The 14,237-nt window shown below is 35.9% G+C and overlaps 1 protein-coding gene across 3 annotated transcripts in view; it reads right to left on the bottom strand.

The window, feature by feature from the left end:
* BLTP3B (bridge-like lipid transfer protein family member 3B) overlaps positions 1 to 14,237 on the bottom strand; it is a 49,808-nt gene that overhangs the window by 17,897 nt on the left and 17,674 nt on the right. For all 3 annotated transcript variants that reach the window (XM_083858871.1, XM_083858869.1, XM_083858870.1), the window contains 9 exons: positions 13,595 to 13,784; positions 10,525 to 10,665; positions 9,845 to 10,015; positions 8,456 to 8,636; positions 7,028 to 7,111; positions 4,738 to 4,920; positions 4,516 to 4,634; positions 2,598 to 2,739; positions 1,669 to 1,862 (listed from right to left, as the gene is read on the bottom strand). In XM_083858871.1, coding sequence (XP_083714997.1) covers positions 1,669 to 1,862; positions 2,598 to 2,739; positions 4,516 to 4,634; positions 4,738 to 4,920; positions 7,028 to 7,111; positions 8,456 to 8,636; positions 9,845 to 10,015; positions 10,525 to 10,665; positions 13,595 to 13,784 — 1,405 coding nt within the window. The remainder of the gene's footprint in view (positions 1 to 1,668; positions 1,863 to 2,597; positions 2,740 to 4,515; positions 4,635 to 4,737; positions 4,921 to 7,027; positions 7,112 to 8,455; positions 8,637 to 9,844; positions 10,016 to 10,524; positions 10,666 to 13,594; positions 13,785 to 14,237) is intronic.

The raw sequence follows: 14,237 nt of genomic DNA, 5'->3' as shown, positions 1-14,237 counted from the left end.
TAGTTCAGCTATATTAGGCTGAAGTGGTTCATTTCTTCAACTCAAGCACCTTGGTAGAACATTTGTTAAAAGTGCTTCCAAAATTCACATCTTTGAAAAACAGAGAATTATAATCTGGAGTTCAATCTGGCATGTCAGATAGGGCTTTTCACCATACCAAATACTACAGTATTTTATTTCTATGTTAAGATACAAGCAAACAGTTAGGTATGCTAATGCAGCTAATAGTCTTAACATTGCAGAATCTATATATAGATATACTTGATCTATATTCTATATTTGATCTATATTTGACAATTATCTATCATAATACATTTGTTTCATCAGGAAAATAGTAATATACTTCAATTTCTAAAGCTCAGTGCACTGTATTTAACTTGCACATTTTTAGTGCCAATTTTAAAGTAAGCATTATTTTATGCCAAATCCTGAATCTTAAATTGTTAACATGAACTCTGGCCACTCTAGTTTTGCTAATATCAGTGACACTGCCTTCTATCGCAATATCTCCATTCTGAATCTAGAAAGTAGGAGTAAAAAAATCATCCCTAAAGACAATTAAAGATGGGGGTAATGAAGCTTCTTCATTTAAATATGAGGACTCAAAAAAATAACCAAATAAAATAATCAGCTAAATGATATGTAAACATCAATTCGTTATTTGCTAGAATAAAAATATTGTTGTTAATACAGGGTGACATAATTAATATGAATCAAGGTTTGAGGGACGTAAGAATACTTTTATCCTTTCGTAGTTTAGTAGGCTATCCACATATAATAATTCAATACCAGATCAATCTATATTTGCAATTTCCAGTTGTTTGCTCTTAATAACAGTTTTTATTCAGTACAAACCATGTCCTTGTAAAGTTCCATTAAGAATGTAGCAAGAGCTTAGAGAGACAACCATCTCTCCATATGCTGACTTTTTAGAACCCCTGAAACCTCTCCTATGGGCACCACTGAAAAGACTCATTTTGTTCACCTCTGAACTTTAGAAATCATACAATGAAATGCCCAATGCAAATGGGATGGGTGGGAAATTTATCTGCTCAATAATCCTTCTTTTACAAAGAAGGAGAAGACAGGGAAGCAAAAATTTGATGTTCAGCTGCATTAACAAGCACCACTCCTCTGGAATAAGCATACAGAGAACTCATATACCTGAACTACACCAACAGCTAGCATGAAAGAGAAAACTATGAGAATGGGCTTTGGAGAAGGAAATAAACCCTCAGGTGTACTGTTTTCTTTACTCAAGGGCATTCACCAATAAGACAAAAGAGTTTTGATATAATACAACCAAAGGAACAAGGGAGAGTCCTTGCATTAATATAGAGTACAAATATTAATTTTTCACTAGTTATTTTTACTTTAGTGCTCAATTTTTTTTAGTTCCGCTATGTCAAGTTCACTGACTAGAGGGAAATAATTTGTTAGTACTCCCACTCAGTTCTTCAATACAAAACCAAAATACCCAAATACCCAAACCAAAATACCAGGACACAGATGAAAGAGTGCAGGAAACAAGATGTCTGTCTTCAAACAATCATATTCTGTAGAGTTTTTTAGAGAAGTGTTTCTTCATTCATTTAGGTATTTGTAAGAGAATAACAGAAGAAATAGTCTTCCAAGGAATCACAAAACCCCTACTCAATGACATCATACCTTTAACATTAGTCCATCCACTCTCACATCAACATGTTCATCTGATTTTGTATTGTCATTTAACTTGTACATGGCCATGAACTGAATAAGACTTTGTTTCAAATCCAACACAAACTGGTTTAGCCAAAGAATACTTCTCTGATCCAGGGTGAACTGTAAAGCATTCAGCTGGGCATACAAATTTGGACATGGAACTAAAAGAGTAAAGAAAACAAAAAACATGAGAGTAAGTGAATTGTTTATGGGTTGGGTTTTCTTTGGTTTTCAAACTATTGCAAACTTATTATTTTCACCAGTACTTTTCATCAGAAAAAGAATAGAAACCTGGTCCTTTAGTCTCAAGGAAGAATTAATTGTTAGGGGATACCTGAAGAAATGCTTTGTTCTCTCACTCCAAGCAAGTAACTGAATCTTTGAGTGTAAAAAACTAAGAATAGAATTAAGTCTGAAGAAATGGGGAGAACAGTCTCATTACAGAGGAAGGGCAAGACCATGGCAATTTGCTGTCCTCAAGTTCCATGCCCAAGAAATCCACTAACATTCATGTATATAAAACAAGGCCAGTCACAGAACATATTCCTACTAATAACTCCAACAGCTCTTTGTTGCATTTTAGGTATTACTGCAATAGTTAGAGTGCTTTCATCTAGTTGGACAGTGAAATTGCAGAAACAATATGTGGATGTTGGAGAATGAATAATTCATGTGCCAGTAAAAATGCTGCAAATGTTTTCAGACTGAAAAAACACATTTTTTTTTTAATAGTATTACTAAGAGCTTGCCAGGAGCAAGCACTGTGGAAATGGAGCAGTCTTGTTCTCTTATACATTTTAGAAAGCCATTACCTATTTCCAAGCTTTAAGCTTCACAAAGGTGAAAGTAACACACAAAATTTATGCTTCAGTATAAGCAAAAAAAAAAAATCTTACTAGGAAAGTCCTTTCCATCTGGGTAGTAATATTCAGTGAATTCAATATGAATAGCTGGCATTTCTGGTGGAAGATAAAGTGACTTTTTATTGCAAGAGATCAGAGCTTTAGGGGAAGAACGACATTGGTCTGCTGTTGAAACCTGTAAATGATAAAAGATTATTTCATTAACACATTACATTTTTAGGAATGATTAAGCATTTGTAGTTGCATGGTACTGTCCCTAGTAAGGTAACATTCCATTGCTCTTGGGTATTGGCCCCCAAACACAACACAAAGTACAACACAAAGGGTTGTACACAACGACAAACAGCGACAAACGCTTAACTGCCTTGTGGCAGAAATTACTCGCATAAAACCGTTTCACAAGCAAACTGTTTTAAAGGTACCAGATCCCCATCTTCATACGAGGCAAGAGGGAGCAGGTCACTTTCAAAGGTGTTCAGCAGAAGCCTAGAATGATCTGATTTTTTTATTGCAAATGCAACAGCTCCTGTTTAAGTATTTATGCTTGGATGGAGTGTATTTCCACAGTCTGATCTAGATAAGGGATAGATAACCTAGATAAGTTTATTACACATGTTAGGTAGTTCTTTTATAGTCTTAAGAACAAATTCCAGTACACAAGTGAACTCTCAAACTGTGAAGCAGTTACTTGTGCAGCAAGGTGTTCAGGATGCACAGAGATGTGTATGCTTGGATATGCTTGAAGGTCTGTTTCACAGGAGAATCAAGATCCTGTGCAACAGTAATTTCCATTTCTGTTTCTTAAGAATGTAAATTATGAAACAAGTAAGAAATCAACATTTGATATATATTTGACCTTAAATTTCATTGAATGTGCCAAAAAGTATGTTGCCAAAACAAAGCATTTCCATTCAACAGTTAGCATGTCAAACTGCTAGTCTGAAATTACGCAGTGTAATAATATTGAATGTATCTATGGTAAGGTTTACTAGAATGAGTTTCACTGGAAATAATGAATACATGACCTTTATAAGCCGCCTCACTATGTAGTTGTTTTCAAGAGGCAAACATATCTGCATTGACACACACAAAAATTCAAATGAAATGATCTATTTAGAAAAACAGCTTTTAGGAAATTGCATAGAAATGATGACAATTTAAAAACTGAAAATATGTTTGTGTAGAGAGGAGGAGACAAGAGCAGAAGGCAAATGGAAACATGAACAGTAGAAAACAATAGTATAAAACCACTTCAGATCCAGACAAAGCCTCCCAGCAGCAATCTGCAATCTCCCACAAGACCAGAAGTGATATGGCAGAACAATCTTGGAAATCAGAAAAAGAGCAAGAAGAAATCACAATGACAAAGGACGCACACTAAACATTTCTGTTAGGACCTGAAACTCAGAGCAAATCCTCCCATATCACTACCATTCTGCCTAATAGACACACACTCCTCTATTTTCATTTACCTCAGAACAAACAATCTGGACCACAGCCAGCAATGAAAACTACTCATTCTAACAAAGGGGAGGTGGATGGAAGTAGTAAAAGTATCTGCTCAAAATATCACTGGAGAGGGAGTGGCTGGAAAAAGATTTTAAAAACTTAATAAAACCTCTTAACAGTTTTTAATGTACTTTGAAAAATACAACATTAAGAAAAGCATGATATACAAAACCACATAGTAAAATACTGGGCACATAACACAATACAATGAAAAGATTAAATTTGAATTCCAAATTCATAATTCAGAGAACAAGAGAAGTTAGATTCAAGACATAATTGTGATAAGATCACAATTTTAACAAAGCAGGTCCATAAAGATCTAATCCAATAATGAATGGAAAGACTCATTAATTTCAATGGGCTTCATACTGTCCCTTAAAAACCACAGTCATACAGTCAAGGGTTGGAGTCGCCCCAGTTTTACTAACTTAAAGAAATGTACCTGATATATATTGAAATCTGCAAGTCTAACCACAATAGGACTAGACATCAGTTTGCCCTTTGGTTGTTGGGAAGATACAGAGGAAGCCCTAGATGTTCCTTTTGGTATCTGTTCCTTGCCTGTAATAAAGAATAGTGATGGAATCATTGAAAAGATCAGTCTTTTTTTTCCATAATTTTAATATTTCATGGCAGCAGGGAGTTAGTGATGGAAACAAAATACCTGTTTGTAGGTTCTGAGGAGATACAGCAGGTGGTGATTTGGGAGGAGAATCTATGACCTGATCCTTCACAGCTTGCTTAAGCAATTCAACATTGCTTTTGAATTCATTTAATAATTCCTTGGCCCATCCACTTCTGGTTTTAGTGGCATCACTATAATGCATCCAGTGATCACAGCTGTCTCCTGCAAATAAGAGAAATGGGGAAAATATTAACTCATTTGAAATTCTGCTTTTAACAGGATAACAAGTTTCCACTATTTCACAAGTATTCTTCGAACTATAAGCTCATTGCATGCTGTAATTATAGAACAACAGCACTCATACCAGATACTGAAACAGAAGTTATATATTCCATAAACCAAATCTCAGCACTTCACAAAATCACTCAGAATATAGCATTACCAGCTGCCTTATAACACCACTAACACTTAAAACATCATTGAGTATTTTCAGTTCAGAGAAATCTTATGACACATTACTGTCATATGTGAGAACATGCAAAAAAATGTTCAATTGAAAAAAAAAGTGAGAGCAAGTAACAGAATGATGTTCTCATGCTCACTTTTTCCAAGCTTATCTTTCCTGTCAGAATTGTGTCCTAAGACGTTCCTGGTCCCTTTCCAGAAATGTATTCTTTTTGTCTTGGTTCTCTAGCACCTTTATGGCACACAAACAACAAGGTAAGTTCAAGAAGTGCTGCAGCACACACAGCCTTAAAAATCAATCCCACTGGAAATTCTTTCATTCCTGTTTTTCAATTCCAACATGTTTCTGTTGGTTAAGCAAACCTCTGAAAGAAGTCACAATTATCTTCAAGTAGTCCCTGTAAAGACATTCTACTAACCTGTTCAATAACAAGGATGTAATAACAAATAACTTTTATCAGTTGGTACATCACTCTTTAAATACTACCATGGGAAAATTTACTTTATTTGGGACTTAATGAGTTTTTGGATACTTATACTGGGGATGAACAAATACGTTTGCTATTAAAATAGGAAAATGATTTTGGAAAAAGATGTGATTTCAAGTCCAAATGCAAATATTGCAGCATTAAAGAAATTTTTAGGGTGAGGCCTATCACAAGAGAGGACATTTTTCCCCACCCTTCTTCCTCAGTTATCTTTGTCAGTTATTCATATTTTCATAGCTAAGGAAGAAGATAAAGGAACAAGGGAGAGACCAGAAAGAGAACAAAAGGACAAAGATGCATTAGACTGAAGCCCATGAAACTGGGATTCTCTAAAACAAGGTTAACATGGGGTTCCTCCAAAAACATGCAACAGACTCTGAAGGACCTCCAGGACTTTGTTAGCAACATCATAGGGAAAGGTCTAACATCCCTTCTGGGAAGTCAGTTTGGGCAGCTGCCTCTCTGAAGTGCATGAACACTAACATATGCAGCATCATGTGGGAGCAGGGTGACCACACCCCTGCATGCAGCTGCATGGCTGTGATCTCATTGGGATCACAGACACGTGGTGAGACAGCACACACAACTGAAATGCTGCAAGGGATGAACATGGGCTTTTGAGGAGCACAAGAGGGCATGCAGGGCGAGACCAGGGGAAACAGACGGAGCTCAGCCTCATGATGGATCATCAGGTTTGGAGTAGAGGACAGACCATCATGGATGATGATGTGGATTTCTGCTCCAGATCATCTGATTAGGAAAATGATCAGACCCTTTTCCTTGTCACCTGCTTTGTAATGTATCCTTTTTTTAATTTTTTAGATTTCTACTAGAAATTATTTATGAGAAATGTTTTATTTGTAAGAAACACTTCTTTGGAAGTTGTTAACATTTTTAAAATAATATTTCTTAACAAAAGGCTACACAATTGAATCGCTACACACTGAGATTCTTGTTCAGCAAAATAACATAAAAAGCAAAACACTGATTGGAAATGGACATAAAGTGATAGATTTCTATATAGGAAACAAATCTAACAGATTGATTCTTGCAAATATCCAATTACTAAATTTTAAATATGCAATACTGCCTTCCTCTGTCAATACAAAATTCTCTTCATGTTAGAAATGTGTAAACACTGTTTCGCTGACAAAACAGTGAAAAGCATTTGGCCTAAAACAGCTCATTTGCAGAAATTAAACTGGTTCCCAAGTTTTTCTTTTTCTTGTTTTTGCATATAGAAGGAAATAAAAAAGTGCATTTCAAATGGTGTGAGCACAATTAACTAAGCTGTACACACATACACGCAAATTTTTTTATCATTCAAGGAAGATAGTTACAGTCACAGGTAATTCATAAAATGCTCACTTTCATACCTGCTTTGTGAAATGGATAATAGTCCACTGTTAAATAGCTGAAGGAAAGCTGCATGGCCCCTCCTGTAACACGTCTGTTTGGGTCTGTAAAACAAAACAATGCTTGGCTCTGTGGACATTGCATTTAGCATGTTGGTTCTCATGTTGTAATCCTTTAAACACCTAACAGCTACTACTTTTTCCCTTTACTGTCTCTCCTTACAAGCTCATTATCTTCCCTCAAAAATTTCATTCAGATAGTTTTCACTGGTTTCTAAAGAATTGCAGAATTCTGTACTCAGTCACTACTTAAAAATTGCATACTGTTTTCAACACTATTAAAAAGACAACACTTTGAAAACATATTACTGCCGTTTTTCTGAAACAAACTTTTTACACTGAATATATGATTATGATCAGTCTTTGAAGTCAATATTTACTTTCAAGAATTCTATATAATACAATTTTATTTGACAAATATTGCAGTAAAGGGGTCTTCTGAGAATCTTCTCTCCTGACTTTTTCCACTGTTGAATTTAAACTTCATGGCCAAAACTAAAGTACCAATAAGAACATCTCACTAGGAGTGATAAATTCCAACTGCCATAGATACATGGCACGTAAGGAAATACATTTTTAGCCAGTGAACCTTATGCTCTACTGCTCTGAAAGTGTTTTCCCTATTCAAGGAAATGCATTTGAAAAACCCTATGTTTTTCATACTCTTCTTCAGCAGACCTTGTATGTTTTCATAAATTTTTCAGTGACTAGCCAGCTTCTTGGATATACACAAATATCTCACTCTCCTATGATCACTTCTAAAAGGCATGAAAAATATGCCCTTACTTGTCTTCCTTTTTTCTCTGATTCTCTATATGTGACTACATGCAATAGGCTTTTGTTAGAAAGCAGCAGTACAAGACTTACATACAAAATTTTAAGGTCACAGGACACTTGTTCCATTCTTTCCATGTGCTGCAGACCATACCAAATTGTCTAAATTAGTTTCACAAAGAGGACTGCTCTTTTATTGCTCTGTATTTATAAGATTATTAAAGAAGCAGATTGTGTAGTGACCCCTTCAAGCCACAAAAATGTTGCCACTGCATTCTTCATAACCCAGTTAACTTATAAAAGCAAGAAACCCAGGAGTAACAATCAGACTGATAGAATCTGTTCCTAGAAACAGAAAAGGCACAGAAGGTACTAGCACTATTAAGTTTTGCACTTATTCTAAAATAATTATATTTAATAATGAAACGTTGTCCTAACAGAGCCACCTAAATAGTTTTACATGAGTCCACAGACACTGGAGATAATTCTAACTATTCCTCTGAATTAAAGTCTCTTGACTTTATTGTATTATTATTGTCTCATTATTGTATTCCCCAAAACATCTCCCGTAAAGATGATTATGATTCGCATACATGTTACTTTAAAAAAAATTACCTTTTTCTTTAGAATGGATATCATCACATATATGTAGGTCCAAGTGGGAAATTACTAAGTGATAAGAAGTTTCCTTAACATCAAAATCATTAAACAATTTTACTATTGCATCGTTTTGATCAGGTGCTGCTGTTGTCTGGTGCGCTTTCACCTGCTGGGAGCTGGGTGCAGGGACAGAGCTCTGAAAAAACATTTAGTCAAGCATGTCAATTTATAATGTTCATTGTTTCTTTCAGTAAGTATCCATCTATTTACATAAAACAGGCATTTGAAACAAGGAAAAATATGCACAACATGCATTCCCCGTTGGATCATTACTGAGATTGAAGTGTACCATTTCAGCATAAAGCTAAGTTGAGCTAATGGATGTGTGCGCTGTACTACAGTGCCAGTGCATCCCCCATTCTCCCCCATTTCTCACACTTCCTTACATTCCTGTCACAACAGCACAGTTGTGACAGTGGGCTCCTCTCTGCTAATTTATCTCCTGAAGCTGCATCACGATAGGGTCAAACATGAGTTTGCCAGCGTCAGAGAACACGTGAGAAGCAAGTACCGGGCACTGAAGAATCACAACCTCCCTGCTCAAGAGCGGGTAATCATTAGATTGCTATGGCTAAACCTTCACACCTCAACACAGGGCATCAGGGCCAGCACAAGAACTGAACCCTCCATTAGAGTATACCGGCTGTACTCAGTGATTCTCTACAACTGACTGTACTCAGTCATCAATCATGTTTTATTTCAGAGCACTTATCTTCTATCAGTGTACTCGTCCTGCTTCTTCACAGACAAGAAGAGGGGCCTCCCCTGAACACCCACAAAGCCCAGTTGCTCTAGCCTGCTCTGTGTGCTGAAGAACACCAAGATTTACAAGCAGTATCAACAGCACAGATATGCCAGCAGAAATATATTTAAAGTAGAATTGGTTTTCATTATATATTTCAACAAGAGCTGCATGAAGGTAAGCTCTTAATAAAAGTCAATTTTTCAGTACCATGAGAACAAACTGGACAAGCATTTTAAATTATTACAATAAGCATATCTATCCACACATTAAGATTACCTTAATGTGTCTTAATTATTTAAAATCATAACTAGAAAGTATTTAAAGAAAAAATTTGCTAAGTAGTCAATAAGGGGTTAAGCAAATACAGAAGCCTAAACACTCTGTACATGGATAAAGAAATGAAACTTTTTTTATTTTCTGCAGTTAACATCAATACACAAAACCTGGCAAAATAAAGCCTATTTGAAATTATGATTCACTCCCAGCTGAATGAAAATGAGTAACTGAACATTCCCTAAAATAAATTGACACAACTGACCACACTGTATTGCACTGTAGAACACCTGAAAATGATACAGTGAGACAATCAATTCTCATACCTGGGCTGTTTCAGAAGCCAAGCTTTTCCTCTGTTCTGCTGATTTCTCTATGGCTTCACTAAGAGATTTGGCATACTGGACCATGGCTTTCAATTGGGAATCAGTCAAAACCCACAGCAAATCATCCAGAATCAGAACCAGTTTGGATGCCACAACATTACAGTCTTTTAACTGTAAAATAAAAATTTAAAATTGAACTAAGGACTTACATTTCTTATATTAAATACATGGGGTAAAGAAAAGCTGCATGCAAAAAGCAAAATCAAAGATTTTTTATTTTAAATTTTATTCCTCTAATTAACTAAGAAGTACCTAAGACACGGTATATTTATGCCTCACTCTATATATTTGGCAAGCACCAGATATTAAAGTCCTGCATTTCTCTACATGTAAGTACTGTAAATATTACCTGAATCTAAAGAGATAAAACAACAAGCATCATCATAAACAAAGCTCTGTAGATCAAACCATTTTATTAATAGGACCTCTGTAAGGTGTTAATTTTCACAATCTGCCTGTAGCATTTCTTGTAAACAATTACATATTATTATAAATTCAGTTCAGGGAATTCTACATTGGTTACGGCCTAAATTTAAAATCGTTGCTATGTGCATGTATGCCTTAAGAGCACGAGTTACAAATTCAAAAATAAAATAAGACTTCAAACTTTTCAAGTTTACCCTTCTTTTAAGCGTGACCCTAATTTTTGATTGGTTAGTAATCAGTCGAACTGGAGCACTCATCATTTCATGCTTAGAACTCTGGATTGCATCAGCTTCTATTCTGATCATCTGCCAGTTGATTTCTTTAAAAGTCAAAACCTTTAAAGACAGAAAAAATATAGAAAAACACCTTGATCAATATGACATTTACTTGCACCAAACCCTGCGCATGTACATATGTACACACAAACTCATATGAGCCATACAAACAGAACAAATACAACTCACTTGCTATTCCATCTAAAGGTGTCAGGAAGCCCTCACCTTGCTTGTCACAGAAACATTAAGCTACTTCCAAGCAGGATGAGGTAACAAGCAGCATTGAAAATATTCAGAAGAAAATAAAGGTCACAACTATTGCATACAAGTCTGCTTTTGGGAGAGGAAAAAAATGATTGTGTAGTTTACTTTCAAGATGTTAAATAAAGAAAGAGCAGGGAGAGAAGCAAAGCTACAGGATAGGAGAGAGTTTTTTGGAGTGTTTCATTTCGATTAAAAGATAATCATTAACCACACTGCATGCCATGTAGACCCCACAAGCTTTGAATCCACTACATGGATTTCTAGAAGATGCAGCAAGCAAATGTTAGAATAACAATGATACAAGAGCATCTGGATATACAAGAGTACAGCTGGACACTGAAAATCAAATCTGGAAAAATGAGTGATTGTCCAGCAGGAGCACCATGGAGAACATCAAATGAACAGGACATCAAGAGGGAAAAACTATCATTCTAGTTTACCTAAAACTCCTTCCTACATGATTTGGATGATAGGATCAAGTTCCCCCAGTAAGTTCACAGACAACACCAAGCTGGGAGAGTGTTGAAGAGGGTAGGAAGGTGCTGAAGAGGGATCTGGACAATTTGTATTGATGGGCCAAGGGAAACTGTATGATGTTCAACAAGGCTAAGTGCCAGGTCCTGCACTTGGGTCACAACAATGGCAGGCAGCACCACAGGCTGGGGACAGACTGACTGTTCAGTTCTCGGCCTCTCACTTCAGCACAGACATGGAGGTGGCTGAAGCACGTCCAGAGAAGGTGAAGGGTCTGGAGCACAAGCCTTTTGAGGAGCATCTGAGGGAGACAGGTGTGTTTAGCCTGGAGAAGAGCAGGCTCAGAAGTGACATTATTGCTCTCTACAACTGCCTGAGGGACGATTGCAGAAAGATGGCTGCTGGTCTCTTCTCCCAGGCAGGAGACAAGACTAGCAACAGGACAAGAGGAAATGGCCTCAAGCTGCACCAGGGGAGGTTAACATAGGGGCATGAGGAAGAATTTATACACTAGAAGGGTAACCACTAGCATTGGAATGGACTGCCTAAGGAGGTGGTAGAGTCACCATCTCTGTAGAGTTTCAAGAAATGACTGGACATGGCACTTAGTGCTATGGTTTAGTGGGGATGGTGACGTTTGGTCAGAAGTTGAACTCAATGATCTTGCAGGTCTTTTCCAACATTAATGATTCCATGATGCTATGATTACTCTCTGAAGAAACAAGGATCAGCCATGAGTTAAGAGCAAGACAGAAGAATTTGTTTGATATGTGTCTTATTCTTCCTGTGTCATTCTCCTCTTGTCAGTTTGAAAACCTTACAGCATATGTCCTGAGAACATACGTAGAGACTTAAGTAAAACATACCCAGGGTGTCTGGAAAAGAGGTACACTCTGTCAGGTGAGCAAGATGGAAAGTGCAGTGCAAAGCATCTTGAAACAGCATTTGCAGAAAAGCAGAGTACCTATCCTCCTCATACAGGACATGAAGTGTGATCAAAAGCTTCTAAAAGTATTCTAAGGAGATTCTTTATTATATTAAGAATGTAGCTACAGTGCAAAGCTAAATGATTATGCCCTAAATATATGGTTCAGCACATGTTAACTTCAATGCACAGCACTGGTTTTGGTTTTTTCACATTTTCATGCAATTTGCTGCTAACAAATCATTCACTGTAATTTCTAGAAATTAGTTTCTGGTATCAATTGCACTAAAAGGAAATTGCACTTTTCCCAAGGAAAGCTCTGTTGCGTACAGGACTGTTCAGAATCAAATTCTTCCTAAAAACCACAAAATCAAAAAATCTGTCAATACAAAACTACATCTAGTCAAACTCTAATTCTTCCCATTCAGATTTCATTAACATGAGAGCGTAAGCATGCAGATAAGCTCCAGGAAAGGAAAACTGTCAGAAAAACAGTATTCAACTTCTTACTTTTGTGATTTTTAACTGATATTTTCCTGGCGTTTCTTTCCCTACCTAAAAATCAACTACCAGACTCCTTAGCTCTGGAGGAAGCTGGCCAGATTTATGATGCTAAAATAAGTCTTCTTGAATGAATATTTAGGATCAACCTTGCACTCAGTATACATTTAACTTTGGTTACCTGGGAGAAGGCAAATGAATGGCATATATCAAACTAGCACTTCCATGCGCTATTCTCCAGGACAGTAGAAACATACATTTTACTGCTATTACTTTTTAATATATATATGTCATTTAAGTATTCCATGAATTTAATTGCTCAAAAACTTAACTAAATTTCATTTAAAACTGCTTTAGAAAAAGAGAATTCTTATCAGGCAAACTCTCACAAGCAAATAAATAACCAGTTAAAACTTTGAAAATATAATTCTCGTTGTTTTTGTTATTTTTATTACTACTGTGAATGATAACAAGAATAGTAAAACCAGCACAATTTCTTATCCTTCCTATTTAATATACCGTTCTTTGTTCTTTCAGTACTCTTCAAGTCTGGCTCAGTTTGCATTTCAGAATAGTCACCCACTTGGACAACGTAAGAAGGAAATCATACACCTGCTTGCCCTGGTCTTTGTTCTTGCCTCAGCATCCACATTGGCCATTTGATCTGATTCAAATCCACCATTTTTACATATTTGTGCTCCTAGAAGACAACTGAAATTACTCAGCACAGAATGTCTCTATTCTCTAACCTGTAAAAGGTTGCAATTCAACTTCCTCCTTTACCACAAAAACAAGGGAAAAAAGTTAGTAAAAGGTATTATTTACCTCTCCACGTTGAGCTTCTTGTATTCTGGTAAACCTAAGGTCAGCATGTTCCCAGTTTGCATTTACACTATATATTCTCAGCTGGGAAAGTTCAAATGAAGCATTAAAGGCTTTTGCGCCAATCCTTATTATAATGGAGTTCACAGAAACTGAAATGCCTTCTACCACTTTTTCAGCAAAGCCATATTCACTAAAAAGTGAAATGTCAACATATTAAATATAAACCGAGTGAAAAGGCACAGATGAAATAAAACATGAAAAAGATGTTAAAATAAATGAAGTTACTAACGTATTCTATATTTAGCAATTTTTGCTCAAAATACTTGATGTCATTTACAATAACTTTCACTCTATGATCCTCATCTCTACATAGTTAAAGAACATATATTTGACCAAGATCAATCTACACAAATTATAACAGTTAATGAAATTCTTTCATGTTAAATTATATGGATGTATGTATTATATGTTATTATACATACATAAAAAAGTAGTATACATCATTATGTAGAAAGCTTAGTCTACTATATGCATACATGAGGAGTAATTCATGTCAAATTAATTACGTGACAATTCAAGTCAGGTTAGTATTTATGCCTATAAGCCAAATTATTTTGTCCATTAAAAATAGTAACTTCCAGAT

Source organism: Zosterops lateralis (assembly GCF_965231275.1).
Source record: "Zosterops lateralis genome assembly, chromosome: 4".
In the NCBI taxonomy this organism is placed as follows: domain Eukaryota; kingdom Metazoa; phylum Chordata; class Aves; order Passeriformes; family Zosteropidae; genus Zosterops; species Zosterops lateralis.
This window is presented reverse-complemented; position numbering and strand designations above follow the sequence as displayed.